Source organism: Prunus persica, chromosome G3 (genome assembly GCF_000346465.2).
Source record: "Prunus persica cultivar Lovell chromosome G3, Prunus_persica_NCBIv2, whole genome shotgun sequence".
Classification (NCBI taxonomy): domain Eukaryota; kingdom Viridiplantae; phylum Streptophyta; class Magnoliopsida; order Rosales; family Rosaceae; genus Prunus; species Prunus persica.
This window is the reverse complement of record NC_034011.1, coordinates 13736840-13759440: the sequence shown is the minus strand read 5'-3', so window position 1 is coordinate 13759440 and position 22601 is coordinate 13736840. Positions and strand designations below refer to the sequence as shown.

General features: G+C 37.7%; 3 protein-coding genes across 3 annotated transcripts; 1 reads left to right on the top strand and 2 right to left on the bottom strand.

Moving 5' to 3' along the window:
- Nucleotides 222-6424, bottom strand: LOC18766012 (putative ubiquitin-conjugating enzyme E2 38). Its single transcript, XM_007198841.2, has 7 exons — nucleotides 6323-6424; nucleotides 6074-6172; nucleotides 4455-4991; nucleotides 4107-4170; nucleotides 3648-3787; nucleotides 3254-3565; nucleotides 222-761 (listed from the first exon to the last, which is right to left on the bottom strand). Exons 2-7 carry the CDS (start codon nucleotides 6137-6139, stop codon nucleotides 522-524), a joined length of 1359 nt encoding a protein of 452 aa, XP_007198903.1. The 5' UTR covers nucleotides 6140-6172; nucleotides 6323-6424; the 3' UTR covers nucleotides 222-521.
- On the bottom strand, nucleotides 12732-15181 carry LOC18766140 (ankyrin repeat domain-containing protein EMB506, chloroplastic). The gene is made up of 7 exons (XM_007198778.2): nucleotides 14678-15181; nucleotides 14121-14200; nucleotides 13801-13899; nucleotides 13603-13701; nucleotides 13422-13520; nucleotides 13222-13320; nucleotides 12732-13094 (listed from the first exon to the last, which is right to left on the bottom strand). The coding sequence occupies exons 1-7, from the start codon at nucleotides 15126-15128 to the stop codon at nucleotides 12990-12992; spliced, it is 1032 nt and encodes a 343-aa protein (XP_007198840.2). The 5' UTR covers nucleotides 15129-15181; the 3' UTR covers nucleotides 12732-12989.
- Nucleotides 21126-22585, top strand: LOC18766094. The gene has a single exon (XM_007198781.2). The coding sequence runs from the start codon at nucleotides 21642-21644 to the stop codon at nucleotides 22401-22403; it is 762 nt and encodes a 253-aa protein (XP_007198843.2). The 5' UTR covers nucleotides 21126-21641; the 3' UTR covers nucleotides 22404-22585.

Genomic DNA, 22601 nt, shown 5'->3' with positions numbered 1-22601 from the left:
ATACTTTTAACAATAGAGATTCTTTTATCTGAGTACTACCATGTAACATGGTCACCAGAATTTTTCACTATTATCGGTTGTACCCAACCATGTGCCTCTTATCAGGAGACAGGTCATAGATGAAAGAGGTAGATATGGCTGTGCACAACTGGTGATCAGAAAGTATTACTCGCCACACATCTCGGTATGGATTGAGTATTGAGGAATTGGAATAAGAAATGTTTTGGCCAGAATTGGCATAAGCATATATTAATACGGCCATATTCATTCCAATTAGAGCACAATAGCAATGAGCCAAGTCCCGTTCAAAGTCATTTACCTTATACTTACATATGCCAGGAATCCCAAAACATAAAACATACTGAAAATTAACCAACCAATTCCAAAATAGCAGAGCATTGAAAAGCACATGGGGTACAAAAATACTATATGCATGTCCAAGGAATTTGTTTCACCGTGCCAATGTATCTTTAGCTCTTATTACCTTCCCAATCCCATCATGTCAGCTGGTCAACTGTGATTTAGGCTCCAACTCGAAACTGCTCACAATCTGTTGATCCATTTTTGGTGAAATTTGTAATAAGCATATTCATCATCCTAGCTACACTTGACTTGAACTGTTTTGAGCCACTATTTTCAACATTCTGGGCTGCATCTTCGCTAACAGACCCTACTAAAGTGCCCTCAGTATATGCTTTACATGCTGCCAGAATATTATGTGCACGGTTGCGAAAATGACCCAAGACAAAGTCCTCAAAATACTGCAAGAAAATCCGCTTAATTTAGCCATAGAATTACAAACACAAGACACAAAAGAGAAAGTGCTTCTCAAAACAAAATATAATATACAAACTCTCACTATTCACTTTTCAGCTACGCTACTAAAACCACAGTAAACCATAAGGAAGAGTGAGGTGTTGTGTTGTTCATCTCAGTACACTTAATTTAGCCATAGAATTACAAACATAAGACACAAAAGGGAAAGCGCTTCTCAAAACAAAAGATAATATACGAACTGTCTCACAATTCACTTTTCAGCTATGCTACTAAAACCACAGTAAACCATAAAGAAGAGTGAGGTACTGTGTTCTAATGTTCATCTCAGTACACCAATCAGTGGGCAGGACAGCAAAGTTCACCTCGCGAACCACCACCATACCTCATAAGGAAACTGTTATTGGCACTTAAAAAAAATCATCATGTGCTCCTTCCTTGTTTTTCCACAGAGGAGTGCAGGATGAGTTTTCTCAAGTGCCAATGACAACTCCGTAACAAAAATACAGAAATTACAAGATCCAAAATTTAATCAAATTTTCATATGATCCAAGTAAATACATGAGGAAATAATTTTCTAGTTTATGAAAATTCTCTTTTTCCTCGTCTTTTTCCTTCTTTTCCCTTTTGGAATACATAGCATTTCTTTGAACCTTTCCATTATATACTTTCAAATAATAAATATTTCATCACTTAACTTATATACCCAGTGGTTCCATAGATTGTGACAGAAGGAAAAACCAGCGGAATTCAAAGAGCATGGAAACTCACAAAGCAAAATTTATATATCATGACTTAAGGTCCATTAGTCACATAACTGGCAATTAATGACAAATAATACAGTTTGTACTCTCAAAGTACTTCTACAACAAGCAGAGTCATATAACACAATGAATCAACCATGTTTGAGCTCCCTATATTCTGCTATCTTTTGGCATAGAACACAAGTAACAATTGCAAGCTTTAGATACAAAACCAAGTGGATAAGACATCCACAAGCCAAACGAGCTACAACAGAATAACAGACGAAACCAGAACCAGAATCAGACACACTAAAACAAAGACACTAGCCAAACTAGAGTCTGCAACATCAGAAGGACCAAAAGAAACGAGCCAGAAAGAATCGAACAAGATCCAGCAAAAAGCTAAAAATAAGCAAGACTCAAAAAATCACTTGACATCACAGCAGCAGCCATATCCCTCAATATAGTGGAGTAGGAATAGTCTTTGAAATCTGAAGTGACAGAAGCCCATAAAGCTGCCAAGAATTGAACTCTATCCCATAATTCACCAACACCCACTCCCTCATACTCATCAAAAATCCTCCTAGTACGCTCCAGCCATATGTTCCAAAATACAGACTGCACCAAACAGCCCCATAAGGTTGAAGCACGCTTTCCCCCGCCCCATACGACAAAAAGGGAACTGAGAAAATCAAAACAACCCTGTGGAATAGTCCAAACAGACTTAACCTCCCTCAACAAGGTCCACCAAAGACTTAAAGAAAAGGGGCAATGTAAAAACAGATGATCCACGTTTTCCTCACTCATTTTGCATAGAAGATCTAGACGCCATACTAACTCGATAGTTCTCCATGTGAAATAACAAAATATTTGTTTCCTAGATGAGTAATAGATGGTAATCCAGTAGCTCTTAGCTCAGACAAAATAGCATTCCTGGACTCCAAGTTTAACAGATACCAAAGCTGGCTATCTATTTCATATTGTACATCCGAGTACAGCTTCCTGTCTAAGAAGCCTATAAGTCATGCCAAGGGACCCCCACTGTACAGTTCCAATCTCATCCTGTCTCTATTTAATTGCTAGCTGCTGTCATCTTCTCCTGCAGCCAGTATCCCAAGCCCAAATACAACCACAATCCTAAACTTTTTCACCACATCAAAGTATCCCAAAATAAACTCGTGTCTAACAGATCCTGCCACTCTTTAAATTAGATAAATTGTGCTTGAATTTCTTTAAAATATGAATATTCAGAGCAACACAGGGTAGGACAAGACTGAATGAATCTCAAACCATACCTGAATATCCATGGGTAAATCTACAATATCCAAATCCTGCCCCATCTCAGGTTAAAATAATCACCAATATTGGACAATAGAGTAAAAGATAAAGCACACGTTCCTCTGCCTCCTGGCCATATTACCCTTCCTCATTGCATCCCTTCTAATTCCATTGTGGAACTTGGCAGGTTAGGGTTACAACATAGTTTGCTAACAACTAAAGTAAGCAGAGAAAACAAGCCTAGCTCAATTAAGTCCTACAATTATGCTAGACTCAGAACCAATTCAACCCAAGAAACCACAACTCTGGGAAATAAAACTCCCTATTGTTTTGCAAAAGACTCAAACGTCAATAGAGACAATCTAGTAAATCAATCCTCCAGCAAGGAAAGAAGTAAACTTTTTTTGCAAATAAAAGATCAAAGTGAATTCTAACAGAGATGGTCGCGGTAATTATACCTTAGGTGGCCTCCTTAGTGTATACATCATCGTCTTTAGGGATAAAATAAATACTTCCTCATTGTAGCTCCTGGACCTCTTTTGCCCTTCTGCTCCAACATACGTTGTATCATACCCCGGCTCATTGAAGAAGGGGTCTGCATTCAGAATAAGAGCTTGTATAGAGACTAAAACTTGTAGCATTGTTGATTGCCCTGGGACCCAATTTTCATTTTGTTTTCCACTCCAAGTGCCTAGGAGACTGAGACAAACTTTCCCACATTCATACAAATTTGGATTTAATCGAAGACCTCCTGAATAGTAGTACACCATCTGACAGAAGAAATTCTGAAGTCAATACATACAACAGACCAAATAAACAATAAAAGCCAATATAGTGGTAGCAAATACATACCGGTGGTGACTTAGGATAGTTAGTGGGGAAGAGACAATCAAAGACAAAAAGACCGTCATGGTAGGGAGTGCCCGGAGGTCCTATAATAACTGCCCTCAAAAGTTCCATTCTTGCTTCATAAACCCTTACAAATATAGTGTCTGCAAAAGGAAAATTAAATTGAGAGAGGAAGTATGCCATCCTACTAAACTAATGCCATGAAATGACCCAAAAGGAACTGATTTCCCAAAATAGGTGAAATTGCTTATGGAAAACAGAGATGGCAAAGGGAGATACAACCTTACAAACACAAAAATTATTCCAACACTGGTATGATCAATATAAAAGGTTAGTCATTTCTGGAATTGCTTACATTCAATTACATAAAAAATCAAACACAAAAGGCTCAAACCATACATTCCCCATGCTGTCGACATAACAGAAGCATGGTGAATCACTAGACATAGTGGTAGACCTCACCTGGTAAGTCCTTCTCCAAAATTTTCCACTCTTCCTGAATTCTCTTTGCCCAAGACTTGGGTGGCTATCAATAAACAGACACAGATTAGTACATGATCACACATCCATACATAAGTGCGTGTGCTGGTACCTCAAACCCACCCCCTCCCCGAAACCCATGGGAAATGGTTACCCCAATTTGGGGTGTGTTAGTTTGTGTGTGCTCAGGCCTGTGCATTTTTATCTGTAAGATGAATATTCAGCCAGACCAGGCACATCTGTGAAGTGAAATGTGGGCACCTGCACATGTTCACACATCTGTCTGGGAGGGGGCAGGTGTAAAGCTCAAGTTTAAGTAATTAAACTCACCTGCTCATCTGAAAATCCCATGCGGCTATAGTGATGATCCGAGAAATCTTCCACAATATCAAATTGCTTAAACTGTTGGGAATTTTGAATGATACAGTCATCAATGCTGTCTGCCGGTTTCGTACTAGAACTTGACTCAGAAGGAACAGTTGAACTACATGGTGGTAGATCTGAAATAGTTAACGTCTTAGTGGATGCTAAGTTCTCACTTGGTGAAGGATCATTCAACCAGGGCAGTGGAGCTTCTACCCCAGGAGGCAAGTTCACATTATCAAAATGAGATTGCAGAGTCATATAATCATCATCATCATACAAAAAACCATCATTGTCATCATTGTCATCATAGTCATATTCATTATCATCATCACCATCATCATCTTCAATGCTCATATCATCATCGTCATTAGATGAAACACCATTGGAAGTTTTGACAACATTTGAATTGGATGATCCTGATGTTGAAATCTTGAGGAGATCAATGCTATCTGCTGATCCTGCTGCACTACCTGAGTTCCCAGGATCACTGACCAAAGCACCCTACAGAAAGATGTACAATTTTTACAACCATGCAATGGTACACAAGAGATACAGAAAAGGCAGCCAATCAGCATGTAGTGTAAAATTAGTCAAGATAACACAGCAAAGCTTATTCTTCTTACATCTCATTCTTCATAACTTAACAGTTCTTCCCACGCTACCCAAGTCAATTTCAATAATATCATCCAAAATGGTAATTGATCTTTATTGAGAAACAAGCTCCACAAGGAAAAAAAATTATTTCGAGTAGTTGAAATTGTTTCATAGCTATTGTCATTGAATTGCTAAAATATGTCTTTTTGCATATTCATGTAAGTATAAAAATTTCTTTTTTGTAAAATTGAAACACGGTACAGTACATTGCAATAACGATGAGTGGTGATATAATGGTCAGAGGTTAAACCAGCAACACCAGTAATGGTAATAAATATAAGGGAGACACACACAATCTTAACTATGGCAAAAAGTAAGTGACAACATACAAGTTTACAACTTTTCAAATGGTAACTGTGACAATAACAGTGGCCGTAACAGTATGTTTAGCATAAAAATTCCGCATTTGCCAACAAACTGATGGAGACTGTATATAAGTGTAGTTCACTTCAACCACGAGGAGAGTTTATATGCATTGCAAAAGTGCTTAAAAGTTAAAGCTTAAAAAAATAGGTTTTAACCAAAACAACCAGTGGTTGCTGCTGGAAACTGTTAGTTTTACAGCATTTAGTTGAGTGATCAAACAGCCCAAACTAAAATAACAAAAGCACTGAAAGAAACAGAGAAATCAGTCGTGTAGAAGCGTAGAAGACTTCTAGTTCACTTGCTAACCAAACACAAAGCATCAACTTTCCCAGAAAGTTTAACAAAATTGAAGAGAACAAAACAATTTCATGGCGATTGGTCTCAATAAGTGTAGTTCTCTTCAACCACGAGTCAAAAATCATCATAAACGACCAGATACCCAAAACCCATCACAAAAAAAGGCATAAATAGAAAATTTGACACAAACCCATGAAAAATAAATTCACCCAACAATTACCCAAAAAGTCCCATTTCTTAAATTATACTAAATTTAAAAGCAATACCTCATTCTCCTTGAGTTTCTTGGGCAAAGAGGCCTGAAGGGCTTCTTCAGAAGCGGAAGAGGCCATGCCAAATTTCACTTCTGACAACGACAACGATCCCTAGAAAATCAATGGGACCAAACTTTAAAAGACAGAGAGAGAAACAAAGTTTTCTTGTACGGACTATTTCCACTTAAAAATTAAAATTCATGCTTATTATTACGGAGAAAAACAAAATCCAAATTTCAAAGTCATCAACATGATCAAAACCTTGCAGAGCTGTGAAGTCCTTGTTCTATAAGAAGAGAGAGAGAGAAAGTAGTAAAGTGAGAGTGGAACTTCCAATTGGAAGAGGAGAGAGAGTGTGTGATCGTTTCGCGCCTTATTAGGTAAGTTCGCTATCGTACGCGGAAACAAAGGTTAGGACGAGGGAATACGACGCGGTGAGGATAACCATGTATTGCAACGTGGCGGCTTATTATTGGAATGTTGAGTTATTGTCTCCTGCATTGCCAATAAGGAAGTGAGTATTTTAAAGCTTCAGGTGAGACTGAATACGGGGGATTGCTTCTTATTCTAATTTACACCCTTATAATTCCCATTAATTTTTTGGGTTCTTTAGTTTTTAGGCACTATATATTTTACTAATTAAGAAAATACAAATTCAATTTCACTTAATTAGGAAAAGGCCAAAGAATTAAAAATCTATATATATAAAGCAAAAGGCAGAGAATGGTGAAACATTCAAAATACCAGAAAATGCCCTTTGTTAATTCAAACATTAAGAATTAAAATTATTAATTAAATGAGGATAATATGGTAAATTCATATTTTTTTAATATTAAAAAAATTAAAATTAAAAATAAAATAAGATAATAGGTCCTACTTTTATGGAACATAACTACCTTGTTATCTTTTCTTAATTCTAAAAATAAAATAAAAAAGAAAAAGAAAACCAATTGGCACATGCGTGAGCATGTGTCAAGGGGCTAGTAGGATGTAATTTTACAATCATGTATTGCAAAAAGCTAAAAATTGCAAAAAATGACATTTTAACTATTTCATTTTAAATAAAAAAGTATTACAATTTTACAATAATGTAATATCAAAAAAAATATCAAAATTATACACAATGCCATTTCAACTCCGGCAATCCCCCAGGGACCAATTTCATTACCTTTTATTCATCCTTAAAAAAAAAAAATTGTGACATTAAAGGACTGGAACCTTGACCGCCAAAGGAGGAAGCCTCACTCACAAACCAATACACCAAACTTGTTTTTGTGATATTCATTTAGTTACACAATATTTATATAAACAATCAACAATTTTAAAAATTAAAAAAAAACATTTCAAACCAAATTCATGGAAAACTGAAAATAAAAACAGAAACTACAACAAATACAATGTAGATATCAATGATGTAAAAAAAACAAAAACTATTAACAAAAACAAAAAATACAATGTAGATATCAAATGATGTAAACAAAAAACTCTAAAAAAATATTTTAAAAAACCATTATCGTTCTACAGGGACTTTCCAAAACCTCTAAAAAACATCAACAAAAAAATACTACCTGAGATGAAGAGGAACAGGAAATAGGTACGCAGTTTTTTTTTTTTTTCTGTATTGCAGTTTATGTTTTATTATGTTTCATGTAATAATCTGATCCTAAATAAATTTTTGATTATTAATTTATTCAAGTAAAAGACGATTTTACCTCGAGAATATTTTAATAGTTTAAAAGTTGACTTTTTGTTTGGGAAGGAATCTGTGGATTGTAGTTATACCATTGTGTAGAGCATGTCAAGATGAGTCCATAGACATGTAGTGGGCTCAAATCGGAGTTGTAATGAAGAAGTTATGATCTACGGAAGCCTAGTGGCACAACCGTAAACATTTCGAAGTGAGTTTTTTTTTTTTTTTTTTATAAACCAGATCTCTCTCTCTCTCTCTCCTCTCACGCAGAACATATCTCTCTCTCTCCTCCGTTCAGCCCAGGTGGGACACCACATGTTCCGGCAATGATTCCGGCCACGTCCGGCCGTCCCCGACCATGATTTTGGATCCATTCTCTTCGTCTCTCTCTCCTCTACACATATATACTAGTTTCCAGCCCCAAATCTAAGGAAATTAAAGCCCAAATTCAAGCTAAACTAAAGCCCAAATCGGGCTGTTTCAAAACAGTGGGTTTCGAGGGATTTTCCGGCCAACTCCGGCCACCAAATTACACCCAAAATACTCTCCTACCTTCCCTTTGTGTTATCCCTCGAAGACCCAATGTGAATTCATTCCAAAATCATTGATTTCAAACCTAGAAATTTATAGGTTCTCGAAGACAGAAATGTTCATTCGAGGGTTTTAACGGTGGAATTGAACTTCGAGCCAAGATACTCGGGCTTTATTGAACTAAGAAGGACCCTCGAAGGGTTAGGCTAGCTCGGACGCACAGTGAGTAGACATTTGTTTTCTAAATAGTTTTAAGAAATTATTGAATTGTGGTTATTAATTGATTTGCTCAAGGAAATGGATAATTTATGATTTTCAGCTTTCTAAATAGCGTTTTATGCATATTCGAATTTAATTTGAGAACGATTTTGAAAGATTATTCATGAACGAAGTATTTATAGTTTTTGCTTTCCAAGCATTTAGTTGAATTCAATGATTTTTATTAAATTTTGGTTATGTTTAAATGTGAATGAATTAGAAAGTAGAAAAGGAAATATTAACGGGATTTAAGGACTAAATGAGAAATAGAATTATAAATTTTCTAGGAAAGGTTTTAAACCACCATAGGTACCCAAAATGTTGCCTTCGGTTGAGTTAGCACGCCTTTGACAGTTACCCCATGAGTTTTAGGGATATTCAGACCGTGAGGAGCGAGGATGCAGCTCAAGTTGACTAAGTGTCCCCTAAGTCTTGCGAGGATGCGGCTCAGGTTGACCAAGTGTCCCCCGAGTCTTGCGAGGAATGCGGTTTGGGTGACTTTGTATTTCCAAGGCTTGCGAGGATGTGTCGCTTATGTGACACTTAGAGTTGACTGATTTATTATGGGTACACCTACGTGGAATGAAATTATCTCTTTTCAATAGGGATGTTCACGGGTCAATAACCCTGTCTTGGAGGAGTTGCCGACCACTGAACCGGAGGTCATCAGCGCACCTATTTTAGAGACCACCGCCGCACCGAGGAGATGCAAGACCGACTACAATCGGCACGCCTAGAAGTCGGTGCGGTTTGGTTTGGTTCGGCGAGCATCGATGGCAGAGGATTGAACTGAGATTAAGGATCACTTCCTAGTTGAGGGTCTGGGGAGGAAGAAGAAGAAAAGAAGAAGAAGATGGAGAGAAAAGGGAAAGAAGAAGAAGAAGAAGATGCAGCTATTCACCCAAAAAAAAAGAAGAAGAAAATGCAGCGGCGGGAGGAAGAGGAAAGAAAAAAAGATGGAGAGAGAGAGAGAGCAGAAAGATGGAATGACAAAAAGATAGAAAAGAGAAGAAAGAAGGCATGTCGGCTGGGGGTGGAAGAAAAGAAAAAGAAAAGGAGAGTATGTGGGGAAGGGAAAACCCTAACTTTAAAAATAAATAAATAATGTTTTAGATTGTAATAAATAATACAATTATACACACATTAGATAAGAAGGCACATCAGTCCAGTGGTATTTGGGCTTTGTATATGAACTGTGAACAAAGTTCGATTCCCATCATTTCATCCATTGTAGTTTCATTAAAACTAACATGTTGAAGAGTTTTTGAAGTCCACTCTTTTTCCCTTCTTCCTAGTTTGGCTTTAGCACAAATCCTACCAATTATTACAAGAAATATTACAACAAATCCTACCACAAAATGAAAACTAGTTGTTACTTGAGTAACGTCGCCGTGCACCATCTCCACAAGCTTACTGATCGTGTTTCGCTTGAAAACTTAGTTCATATCCTCAATCTAAACCCGAGAAAACGAACCACTGCTTTCATATGGGGACAGGGGGTACGCCATAGTGGGGATCGCGAGGCGAGCAGGAGTATCTTGATAATTACTAGACCTCAAAGTGGGAATTGACTGATTTCTTACTTCTTTTTTTTTTTTTATTAAAAAAATTAAATACAAATTACGTTATACTTTAATTTAATCTAAATTATCGACGGGGATTCGAACTTTAATGTAGAGTGACATTATACTTTAATTTAATCTAAACTATTAAAGGGGATTCGAACTCCGATGTAGAGTGGGGATCAAATCCACGTTAATCAACTTGGCTAAATTCATATATGTGATTCTTACTTTTTGTGAAGCAATTTTTTGAGTGTCCATGGCTAACAAGGCTGAAGCAAGCTCTCAAAGTGACAGGATCTGTACTAAATTCTCAAGGATCAATGGGATAGATTTATAGTTGTTTCAACAAAAACATGCAGCAAGTTGATGTCTAAAGAATACGTACACATACAAGTCAGCAAGTTGCAAAACAAAGCATGCCTTACAGTTTACCAGGTTGGTGACAACTTTGCATTTTCAATTTAGCTCGGAAGCTTAGCAAAATCCTCCAAGTTCTGGTGACGGCATTCTTTGGCATCGGTTTCCATAGTAGCACATTAGCCAACAAGAAGTGTGGGGAAGGTATATTCAATTATTAGCCAAAAAAAAACAATAATAAATTCGATCCCCCTCTCCATACATGAGTAGTTTAGAACACATTGTGAAAATGTTTGGTACAGAAAAATACTCTTTCTTATAGAAGTAAAATACGGCAAACAAAACCACACTCCAATAGCTCATTTTGTGTCCTGGAGACCATCCATTATAGAACTAAAATACGGCGAACTAAAATACGACGAACAAAAATACTATTTCTTATAGAACTAAAATACGACACATGTTAAAGCTTGATAATTACTAGACCTCAAAGCAAAAATTACTTCACTTTTCTTCCTTGTCAAATGATTCTCACTCCTGGTTGAAACTTCAGAGCATGCCTACAAAAAAAATTGGTCATCCTGCCAAAGAGAAACATTAAAACAAATATGTAAAAAAGCAAAAGACAGACGTAACTACGAAATGAAAACTTCAAACAATCTCCTCCTCGTATTTGAATTCGAATACGGCTAATGTTACACTCCATTTGCATATTAGGAAATTGCAACCAAAGTAACCCCAATATATTGGAACCCAGAGTTAGATTAAATGCATATAAAGATGAGAAACTGACCAAATACGGAATTGTGCAGGCTCACTTTCTTCTTCCTCCATGCTGTACAAATGAATCATGCCTTTGAGCTCTGGCCTATTAAGTACTGAAAGGTCAACGTTTCAGTTTCCCAACTGAGAATATCATGTAATCAACCAGTGTTTGAGAATGGCACTCAATTTTAAAGAAGGTGAGGCGAATTGAGTGAAAATCCAGTGCAAGTGATGTAGTCGGATTAATATTGACAATGTAATAACAAATACATGAACAGGTTCATGATGCTTAATAGTTCAACAAGGTGGGCAAACTACTATGACAGTTTCAATTGCTTGAAGTACACATTCAAAATAAACTTAGACAAGTTCTTTATTGATCTAAGGGTGCACAATATGTTATGTGGAAGCCAACGGATAAAAAGGAGGAAAAAAAACAAGCAAAAAAGTGAAAACCAGACTTTACCAGTTTGCTAATTCATGTCCAGCACTGTCAAAGCATTTTCCAAACTCCATTGGTAGACGATTTTAATACACCTATTACAAATGGTTTAGACTCAACTTTTTCATCCTGCATGACAACAGAAGCAGTCAGAGCACTAAGAAAAACAGTGAAATCAGAAGAAATATAGATCATTTGGAAGTAAATTGCTGACCCCTGCATAGATTTCAGACCTTTTAATTTTCTCTTTGACGGCTAGGGTTACGGGCTCTATACCTTAGCCTTCCGCCACGCTTTAGGGTTGGCTTATGTCAGTTGGTTTCTTGTACACTTCTGGGTGTCTTCCTGCGTCTTCCTACGGTGATTCACAATCACGATGTTTCTGTTGATGATATTAAATTAATAGCTCCTTTGGGAGTCGTTTGATGCTCACCCCACGTGAACAGCATGGGGTGGTTATTGGTTCTTCAGCCATCTCTAATAGTTTTATTGGATTTACCTATAGTCTTGTGGCCAAAGTCCTTGTGGATCACCGTGTCAACAGTGATGGTTTTATTAAGACTTTTTCGAATCTTTGGAAGGAAACTGAGGAGGTCTTAATCAAGGAAATATAGTCTAATAGATTCTAGGTTCGCTTTGTGAGTGTCTGGATCAGAAAAAGGTCCTCCAAATGGAACCCTAGGTGTATCGACACTCATTAGTCTTAATGGTCGAACCCCCAAATGATGATAATATGCACTCTATGTCTTTGACACATGGCACTTTTTGGGTTCAGTTACACAGTGTTCCTGGCTTCTATATGACGATGGTCGTTGCTCAGGCTATATTGGTGCTATGTTAGGGGATGTTATTCGGGTAGATAATCGTGATGGATCCGATTGTGAAGGTCATTTTATTCTCATCCATGTGCAATTTGATGTCACTTTACCTCTCATTCGTCAAGCACCGGTCACTTTTCCAGAGGTTGGGGAGAAAATGGTGGAGTTCAGATATGAGTATCTTCCTAATTATTGCTTTGCTTGCGGGCGGCTCGGCCATTCCACTCAGGTGTGCCTTAAGAAATATGCAAACCAGTGCATCCAGCACGTTTCTATTACCTGTTCGCCCTCTGATGACATATACATGCCTCTACTTACAATGCATTCAACCAATATGCTCCTTTTTGCATTCTCTCTGCCCCCAAATATTTCATCCATGTATTTTCAGTTTCCCCCCAGATATAAACAACGAGATAAAGTCGGAATAATTAGTTGATAAAGCCATCTTGGATGCAGGATTTTTGAACATATAAATACGAAAACACACAATCGACTGTGTATTCTAAAACTCTCTGTCCATTGGCACTGTCTTCAGTAGCTTAGTGAGGTCATAGGACTTGAAGTCTTTCCCATAACATAAGCCCAGATCTAGGGGAGTTCTGCCATCCTGAAAAATATGGAGCAACTTTGTTAAGATCACTTTTACAGAAAAAAGGAAAGAAAAATAAACGGAGTAGAAAAATCCTTGCTTCATCTCTACTAGAGATCCCTGCTCTGTATCTGGTCAATCCTACCTCATTTCTTCTACTCTTATCTGCACCATTGACTAACAAAATTTTTGCAATATCTCTATTTCTACTTTGTACAGCAATATGCAACGGAGTCCATCCATCCTGAAATACAAGCATATTAAGTTGTTAACAAGCTGGGGAAAATAAAAGAAAAAAGACAAACTGGATACAGCTTTGAGAAATTTCAAAAAAATAAAACTCACATTATCTGCAACATTGACATCAACTTTATATTTGATCAATAACTTGACAATCCGCTTGGTGCCTACTTGTACTGCATAATGAAGTGGCGTAGCACCATCCTATAACACAATAATCATAAAAACTTAGAGTTCCCCCACAGAAAAACGGACCAGGAGACATTAATCAAAATATTTTCCTTACCCCATCTCTGATATGAGGACTTGCACCTTTTCTTAGAAGATGACTAATAACAGCTTCCTTTTTGGCTATGATTGCAGTATGAAGAGCAGTTAAGCCATCCTGTTTCACCAAATGAATCTGAGGTTTACTAATCCAGGTACTACAGGGTGCTATCAAATCGGAGACGGATATGGGAACTCCATTATAGATAAAACTCACCTTATCAACAACATTAATATCTACACCATCGTCAAGTAACTTGTCCATGAAAGTTACCAACCCCGATAGTGCAAGAGTATGTACCGGATTCCATTTTGCCTGAGTAATGAAGGTATAAGACACAATAAATGAAGGAAAAAAAAGTAATCACTCTCTACTTGTACATTTGACTTCTTATTAACAGTTGTTTTAGGGAGTGAGAAACAGTTCAATCAATCTGCTCAATCTACAATTCATCATTTGTACTATAGGAGGTAGGTAATGGCATGAGCAGACTGCTAGAAACTCATTTTAGTTAAAACTTGAACAGAAAGCATTACAGTTGATATTTTCTCCATATAGGGAGTCGCATGCTTTTGCAAAATTGCTTTTTCTTCTTGCTCCAAGAGCTGTTCCACCTCTGAAATAAACAGATAATACCAATGAATATTTGGTGTTTACCAGGGACTGAGATGCCCAAAAACGTGTTATTACATTGAAGAAGAAAATTATCAGACCAGTGTTTTAAGATCTACATGACCAAGAAATTGTAGAGTACAAATCATCAGCCAGAACTGAATAATCTTACTACAGCAACAAATGTGCTAATATTGCAAGATAACATGGTAAGTCTAGGAAAAATGTTATTTTGTCAAACTATCAATTTTAACACAGCATGTCTGATTCTCTGCAAAGAGAAGATTACCCAATAAGACTTTTCTTAAGAAATCATTTTAAAATAAATAAATAGTAGGGAAAACTAGGGGTTTTCCATAAACTTTCCAGGAAGATCATAAACCCTCTAAACCCAAAGCTTCTTTTAACTTTTAGAACACAAATTTCAGAGAAAACAGTAATATTGAAGCAACAAGAAAATAAAAGGAAATTAAGAATAAACCTTTCACAAGTTCCTCTTCATACTTGTTTGTTGTGGACCTGTCAACAGAAGCAGCAGCTGGAGCACCTTTCTCTTCTTCTCCTTCTTCTTCCCATTCACTTTGGAAACCCAAGTCATGTTCTTCTGTTTCTTCCTCATCTTCACTGCCGCTGCCATCGTCAGGATCTTCCCACGTTCCCATGTGGGTCTGTAATGAAGATGAAGATGTTGGGTTTGACTCAACCAAAAAATTTCTCAACTTGGAGTGCTTCTCAGCACCATGGAAGCTGAAGCTTCCCCTCCTTATACTATACGCTTTCAAAACATTGGTGTTATGAAGCAATTGTAATTGATGGCTATTTTCTCTGGCCGTGAAATGCTTGAAAGAGCTCAAAATTGCAAAGGAATGGTAACCTTTTGGGGCAGAGAGTGAATGTGGAGCTGAGAACGGTGAGATAGAAACCGTGCCCATTTGTTTTCAGCGACCGAAATAGCCACTGTGTGAGTATATGAGAGAACCCAAGTTAGAAGGGAGTCTGAGTTTGGGTAATAGAGGAATGGATTAAAGTTAAAGACTATCAAATGGGTCGGGTCAAACCGGATTTAGGAATAGAGGGATTTTGGGTATCGAGGAATGGATTAAATTAAACGTATACAGGGTTAAGAGCAAGTCCAGCAGTGCTCTTGGACTCGGGCTGGGGGGGTTTGGGCAAAAAAACGAAGTCCAGCAGCCAAGACTTAGCCCGAGCGAGCGTGGGGGCCACCAAAACGGGCAGGTCCGAAGGTAATTTTGGCCTGAGCTCGGGCCCGAGGGCGCGGACAAAATTGCTGACGCCATGCTGGCGTTAGCCCTGGAGGTTTTGAATTTTTTTTACCGTTGGCGCGTGCACGTTAAAAAAAATTTCAAATCACAGCTACAGTGGCTGCCAACGGGTACTTGACACGTGGCAGCCTCTGGTCGCTCCGATTGGAATTTTTTCTTCAATCCAACGTCAGCCAATTTTTCTGCAATGAAAAATTAAAAAAAATCGAATTTTTTTTAAAAAAATACACAAAAATTACAGAATTTTTTGTGTATAAATACCAACCAATACTCTTCACTTTTAACACCAAATCCTCATATATTTTCTTCTCCTTCTACTATTGTTCACTTTCTCCTCAAAATTTATTCACTTTCTATTCAATATTTTTTCACTTTGAAGTTGTAATTTTTTTCTAGCATATTATGGGTTCTTCTAATGAAAATGGAGGGGCATGGAGCATGATGGAAGATGTTAGCTTGTGTGAGGCTTGGGTCCAAGTTAGTCATTGTCCCGTAACGGGCAATGAGATTAAATTTTCTCATATGTGGAAAAAAATTCATCAAGTATTTTGTGAAAGGGCAATTGGTTCTACACGTACAGAAATGGCATTATCTAGTAGGTGGAAAGTTCTTAATAAAGAGTTGGGGAAATGGAGAAATGCCTTAGCAAAAGCGATTGACAACCATCGAAGCGGAGAAAATCTTAGCAGTGAGGTAAATTATTTGTCATTTTTCTTCTATTAATTTCTATGTCATATTAATTTTTATTTAAATGTTTCTTGCAATTTATATATTTTGTTAATATGTCTCTAGTTTTTTTTTTAATACATGTTGCATTTTTTTATTATTTCTTTAATTTCCATTAGTTTTTTTTTACATGTTGCATTGCCAATATTTTAAAAATTCTCTTGCATTTCCATTTCATTTTTTTTATAGATTATACAAGCACAAATGTAGTTTGGTGCTACTGGCCAAGGGAAAAAAAGTTTCAACCATACCCATTGTTGGGAGGTGGTGAAGACTTGTAAGATATTCCAAATTATTCCAACCGGTCCGACGGTAGTGGTGAACGAGACTCCACTTCATGAGACGCCGGCATCGGATTCACCTATGGATTCCCCGATGAGTACCGACTCACCCATTGAAAATAATCCAAGGCCTATTGGGAGGAAGGCGGCGAAGGCGAAGAGAGGGAGTAATTCTAGCAAGAATGCATCTCAATTTTTGGAGGAACTTTCAAAGCACCAAGCCATGAGAATTGAAATGGATTTGAAACAACAAGAGCACGATATGGCTATTCAAGTAGAATATGCAAAAGAAAGGGAGTATGTACGCGAACAAAACATTGAAAAAAAAGATCGGGAAACCATGGCCATGGATACAAGCCATATGTCCCCTGAAACAAAACAATTTTGGAAGCTAGAACGAAGGGATGTTATGAGACGAAGACTTTTTCGTGACGATGGACCTAGCAACACGGATTGGTTAAATGATGGAAACCATTAAAATAGTTTGTTTGCCTTTCATGTCTTAGTTTACTTGCCTTTGATTTCATTGTATTTTTTGTTTTCTTTAATTCATGTACCTTTGATTTCATTGTATTTTTTGTTTTGTTTAATTCATGTACCTTTCATTTCATTGTATTTTTTGTTTTGTTTAATTCATGTATTTTATTTTATTATTAGTTGTATTGCTTTTCTTTTAGTCAATAAAGAAAATATTCAACAAAAATCCTTTTTATTCAAAACATTCCATACATGAAAAACAAACCACAACCAAAGCATAAAAAATAAACAACCCACAACCAAAGCATAAAACATAAACAACCCACTCACAACAAAAAATAAACAACATACAACATAAACATAATAAAATAAAAACAACTTCTTCACTTCACTTTATTCACCTTCATTTTCTTCATTGCCTTTCACTGCCCATAAATGCTTCATCAAGTCAACTTGACGGTGTTCATGAATATACGACGATTGCATCTCCGTGTAGCAATCAATCATACGGGGCATGAAACTACCTTCTCTAACCAACGGTTCATGCTGCACTGCTTCTCCATTTGGCCCCACTGATTTTTCATAAATTTGTGTTAGGGCCGTGTCCATGGGATTTGGTTCATACACGTCATCACATCGTAATCATATTCATCTTCCACAATCATGTTATGGAGGATGATACAAGTCATCATTATACTCCTAAGCACCTCCTCGTCAAATAGACGTGCCGCGCCCCTGATAATAGCCCACCGAGCTTGAAGGATACCAAAGCACCTCTCAACATCTTTTCTGTACCCCTCTTGATAGCGAGCAAAAAAATTTTGCTTATGGGATTGGGGATGTGGAATTGTTTTCACAAATGTTGTCCACCTCGGGTATATGCCATCAGCTAGATAATACCCGGTCTGGTAGATGGTATTGTTAATTTCATATGTGATATTTGGGGCTTCACCTCTCAAAACATCATTGAACACCGGGGATTGACCTAGGACATTCAAATCGTTTTGAGATCCGGCAACTCCGAAGAAGGCGTGCCAAACCCATGTATCAAAACCAGCAACTGCTTCCAGGATGATACTTTTCTGCCCTTTTCTATTTCCGTAGTCCCCTTGCCAAGCAGTTGGACAATTTTTCCACTGCCAGTGCATGCAGTCAATGCTACCAATCATGCCAGGGAATCCTCGAGACTCAGCTTTTTGGAGAAGCCTTTGCAGGTCCTTGGGCGTAGGTCTGCGGAGGTAGTCTCTGGTGTACAGAGTTTCCACTGCATCACAAAATCGCACCAAGCTCTCCAAAACAGTGGACTTCCCCATCTGAGCAATCTCATCCACCTGATCAGCAGATGACCCATACGCCAACATTCGTATCACAGCTGTGAACTTCTGCTCTGGAAGAAGTCCCAAATTTCCAGCACAATTTCTCTTTTGAACAAAATATTCATCATAATTGCAAATATCATGCATGATTTTTTTGAACAAATGGGGTTGCATTCTATATCTCCCTCGAAAATGAACATCAGAGTACAGAGATTATGGGATAAAATAATCTTCCATAAGATTCTTACCCTGGGAATGTCTATGTCTGTCCACATTTGGGCGGCGGCGAGCCTGCTTTTCTTCCTCCAGCAAAGCAACTGCTATGCCAAGTTGCTCATCTAGTTTTCTCTGCGCCCTTTTGCTTGCAGCTCGTCTACGCATTCTTTCTCTAGTTTCTCGCTCTTGCCTCTCCAAAACCTCTTCCATGTCTGCCATTAAGAATGGAGAATGAAATCTAAAATTTGAGAAATGGAAATGTAGAGAAGAACTGGTGTGGGAGGTATGAGCTGAACCTCTGATTTTATAGAAAAATGTACACAGATAGATATGACACGCGGCGCAATCTTATAGGGTGAAAATCTTATCTGAAATTTAAAATTCAAATTTATCTTTAAATTCAAATTTATCTGAAATTTAAATTTCGAAATGTATCTGAAATTTGACATTTTGAATTTATCTGAAATTTGAATTTTGAAATGTATCTGAAATTTAAAATTTATCTGAAATTTGAAACCGAAAATCTTATCCGATATGAATAATATTGACACGTAGGAACCCAAAAATCTTATCCGAAAATATTATCCAAATTAATTGTTTAAGTAAACAAAGTTGTGAAAAAAATAAAAAAAATGAATAGTATTTGCCATGGCAAGCCCCAACTGCTGGAAACACATTTTGCTGGAGGGGATTAGGGCAGCCACTATTCACGTGAATAGTGCCTGCGCTAGGGCTAATCTTGCCATGGCAAGAGGCAACTGGTGGAAATGCTCTAAGGACTATCAAAGGGATCCTTTTGAGTTTTGACATTGAAGATACTCTAAGGAAAATGTAATTAAAGTTAAATGGGCTTGTACTTTGGCCCGAGCTCGAGCCCAACTTGTTTCAATGTGTGCTTGAGTTTTGAACCAGACTAGGTTCAACAATTTTATAGTTCAGTAGCGCACGATTCGATCAATTAAATGGATCAGCACGGCACAACATGAATTACTTATTGGTATAATTTTAAAAGAATTAGGCAGGCCATTTGACACTTCTAGTTCAGGGTAGTACCAAGTTGATAAGTTAATACTTGTGTTTCACTCTGGCTAGTGTGAATGCACTGTTTTACATCTGCTGAGGAGTTAACTCCATATCTACACGCACAAACACATGTTTTTTCACATTGCTACGTCTTTGCAAATTCCTTATATAGTCAATTCTAATAAATCCGGCCCCGTTTGGTTCACGGAATGGATTTGAGAGGAAATCACTTCCCATGTCATTTCTCAAAGAATGTGAATGAAAGATTCTTTTCCCATGTTTGGTAATGTCGAAAAAGTGACCGGGAAATTTCATTTTGTTTCCTTTCCCATGTTTGTTTTGAGTAGGAATAGAAAACAAAGTTTGTATAATTATCCAATTATACCCATATTAAATCAAATAAAAAAGAATGCATTTACGTTGTAATTATAAATTGTTTATAGGGACAAAATAGTCATGAAAATTGTGCATTGAATGTTGGCTCATTTTCCCAAACTTTCCCATGAGGAGGGAAAACAAAACCCAAGTTAAGAGAAGGGCTTCACTTTCCCCCTTACTTTCCCATGTGCCAGGCAACCATTTTCCATGCCTGGACTTACCAAACATGGGAAAGCAATTGAATTCTCATTTCCAAGCCTCCTTTCCCATGAACCAAATGGGGCCTAAATGCTTTGAGTGAAGTGTTGTCTAAGCTCACTCTCCATTCCACCACCACAGGAACTCTGTCCATATCCTGGATGAATATGCAAGTTGATAAATTATTCAAAAGCTCATGTTGTGTTTGACACAGTTCAATAATGATCGTGCTTGGGCCCGAATTACTTATTGTCACGATTTTAAACAAATTGGTCAGCCTGACTCGATTAGTTTGACACCTCATAAGTTAGAATAGGTCAGTTCAACATTTAATTTACTTGACTTGGTAAACATTACAAATAATTCTAGTGATAATCTACATATAGTGGGGAGTACATCCGTTCTAGCTAACTTGGTTAAACCCATGTATGCATAATCAAATACATTTTTATTGTCATGTTCACTCAATCCAGAAAGGACAAACTTAAGCGTACTCCTTAGGTGAACCTCCTTGTCTGCCATATTAATTAACGAGTCTTCATCATACACATGTCATAATTTGAATTGTTTATTTTCTAAATCATAATTTAAAGATCATCTTTGTAAAAATAAATATAATAAATATAATAATAATTGAAATTAGAGATCATTTGGTCATTCATATATATCAACTAAATAGAATGAGGATGTTAGTTGTCACTTAGTTGTTACCAAAATCATTGATTTGGCCTGACATATGGATGGTTTTTAGATTGTGAATTTGTGATTTAGGAAATGAAGTTTTTCGGATACGACATGCCTATGTGGTAAAGATTCTTTAATCACAACATGATTGACAAGGAGGGGGTGCACTTAAATATTATCTTTTTTGGATTAACCCCATAGGACAACAAAAATGTATATGATTATATCTTATTAGACACCAGATTGTCTTTTGATGTTAAGAAAAAAGCTTGTAATCACTTCCTATTTGTCAACATTTAGGTCTGGAATTTGGAGGGTGGTTGAACAACCCATTAATTCTCCACAACAATGGGGGGAAAGGAGAGCATTTTTCTATTTGAATGTGGATTATGGATGACTGAGGTTAATTCACCTAATTGCAAGAATCCACATTTCCTTCGGGAGAAGCCACCTAATTCTTCCATAAAGGTTTCTTTTCTTCTTTTTTTTTTTTCTTGACAAAAAAAAAAAGGTTGTTTTATTTTTGTTCCTCAAAATAAACAGAGCAGCCTAATTTTGTTTAAATATTTATATTTTTCTTCGACGACAATAAAAGATTGGTGATCTGGCTCCCTCCCTCCCTCCCATAAGAAACGCATCCCTCGTGAAATTCTTGAAATTTCTAAGCGCCAAATTGCTGGCGCCAAAAACTTCGCGCCACTTGCTCAATACCCGCCACACCACCTTCTTTATAACCCCCTTCTCAAAAATAAAATCCCATTTCCAAAATTTCATTGTTTCTTCTGCCCTCCATCTGTTTGTGAAAATTCCCAAAAATATATTCCAAAGCTTTCTCATAGCATTTCAGCCCTATTTCCGCAGCCATGGTGCAAAAGCTCAAGCTTGCTAGCCCAGTCAAGTTCTACGGCCACAGCCTCCCCCGCCCCCGGATCTACACCGACGTCAAGTTCAACGACCACCGAGTCGATCCGCCTGTTGCCGTCCTCGACCCTCTGCTCTGGTGGGCCAACGAAGCTCACTGGTCCATGGGCGGCCTCAGTTTCAAGCGCATAAGGCTCCAGGGCCGTATTGAAGGCAACGTCGGCAAGCTCCGCGTGCAGCGCGAGAAGACCGAGAGGAAGAGGCAAAAACTCGAGAAATCCGCAAATGGGTCGGCCTCAAATCAGTCCAATAGCAAGAGGGCTGCCTCTGATTCGCCTCCTCCGGCTCCGATTGCGACGAAGCGCCGGAGATTCTTGGATCTGATCGATGAAGATGATGAAGATGGTAACGATGCGGATGAGGTGGAGCATGAGGTTGAGGCTGTGAAGGGGAAGAGGCTCGTGAAGAATCTAGCGGATGCGTTTGATAAGGTGGCTATGGAGGGCGAGGGAGGCAACAGCCTGAGCCCATCGAAGGGTTTGGGTGGTGAATCTGAGGGAATTGCTACGAGAACTCGGAGTCGGAGATCGGAGGAAGATGAGGCTGCAGAGACTGTATTGAAGGTGGCAGAGGAGGTAAATAAGTTGAGTTTCAAGGACAAAAAGTTGAAGGGCAAAAGCAAGGGAAAAGAGAACAAGCAGCAGACCGGGTCTAGCAATGTAAATGGGACTAGGACTTCGCCCAGATTGGCAAACCGTAGCTGAATGTTGATGTAGGCAGTCAGATCTGCAGTTTAATTTTTCTTCTTTTTTGTTGTAGTTTCTTGCCTTTTTCAGTAAAAAAAAAAAAAAAAAGGCTCTATATACATATCTCTTTTTTGTTGAATTGCAGAGCTGAATTTCTGTTTAATTGCAGATATTATATTAATTAATTTTGCACACTTGAATCGAACTTAAGGCCTC

Coding starts and splice junctions, on each gene's coding strand:
- LOC18766012 (XM_007198841.2), bottom strand. CDS start 6,139: ATGGCCTCTTCCGCTTCTGAAGAAGCCCTTCAGGCCTCTTTGCCCAAG. Junction 4,992..6,073: donor AGAAACTCAAGGAGAATGAG/GTATTGCTTTTA, acceptor ATCTTTCTGTAG/GGTGCTTTGGTCAGTGATCC. Junction 762..3,253: donor CACTAAGGAGGCCACCTAAG/GTATAATTACCG, acceptor ATTTTCTTGCAG/TATTTTGAGGACTTTGTCTT.
- LOC18766140 (XM_007198778.2), bottom strand. CDS start 15,128: ATGGGCACGGTTTCTATCTCACCGTTCTCAGCTCCACATTCACTCTCT. Junction 13,900..14,120: donor ATATGGAGAAAATATCAACT/GTAATGCTTTCT, acceptor TTCATTACTCAG/GCAAAATGGAATCCGGTACA. Junction 13,521..13,602: donor GTCCTCATATCAGAGATGGG/GTAAGGAAAATA, acceptor ATTGTGTTATAG/GATGGTGCTACGCCACTTCA.
- LOC18766094 (XM_007198781.2), top strand. CDS start 21,642: ATGGTGCAAAAGCTCAAGCTTGCTAGCCCAGTCAAGTTCTACGGCCAC.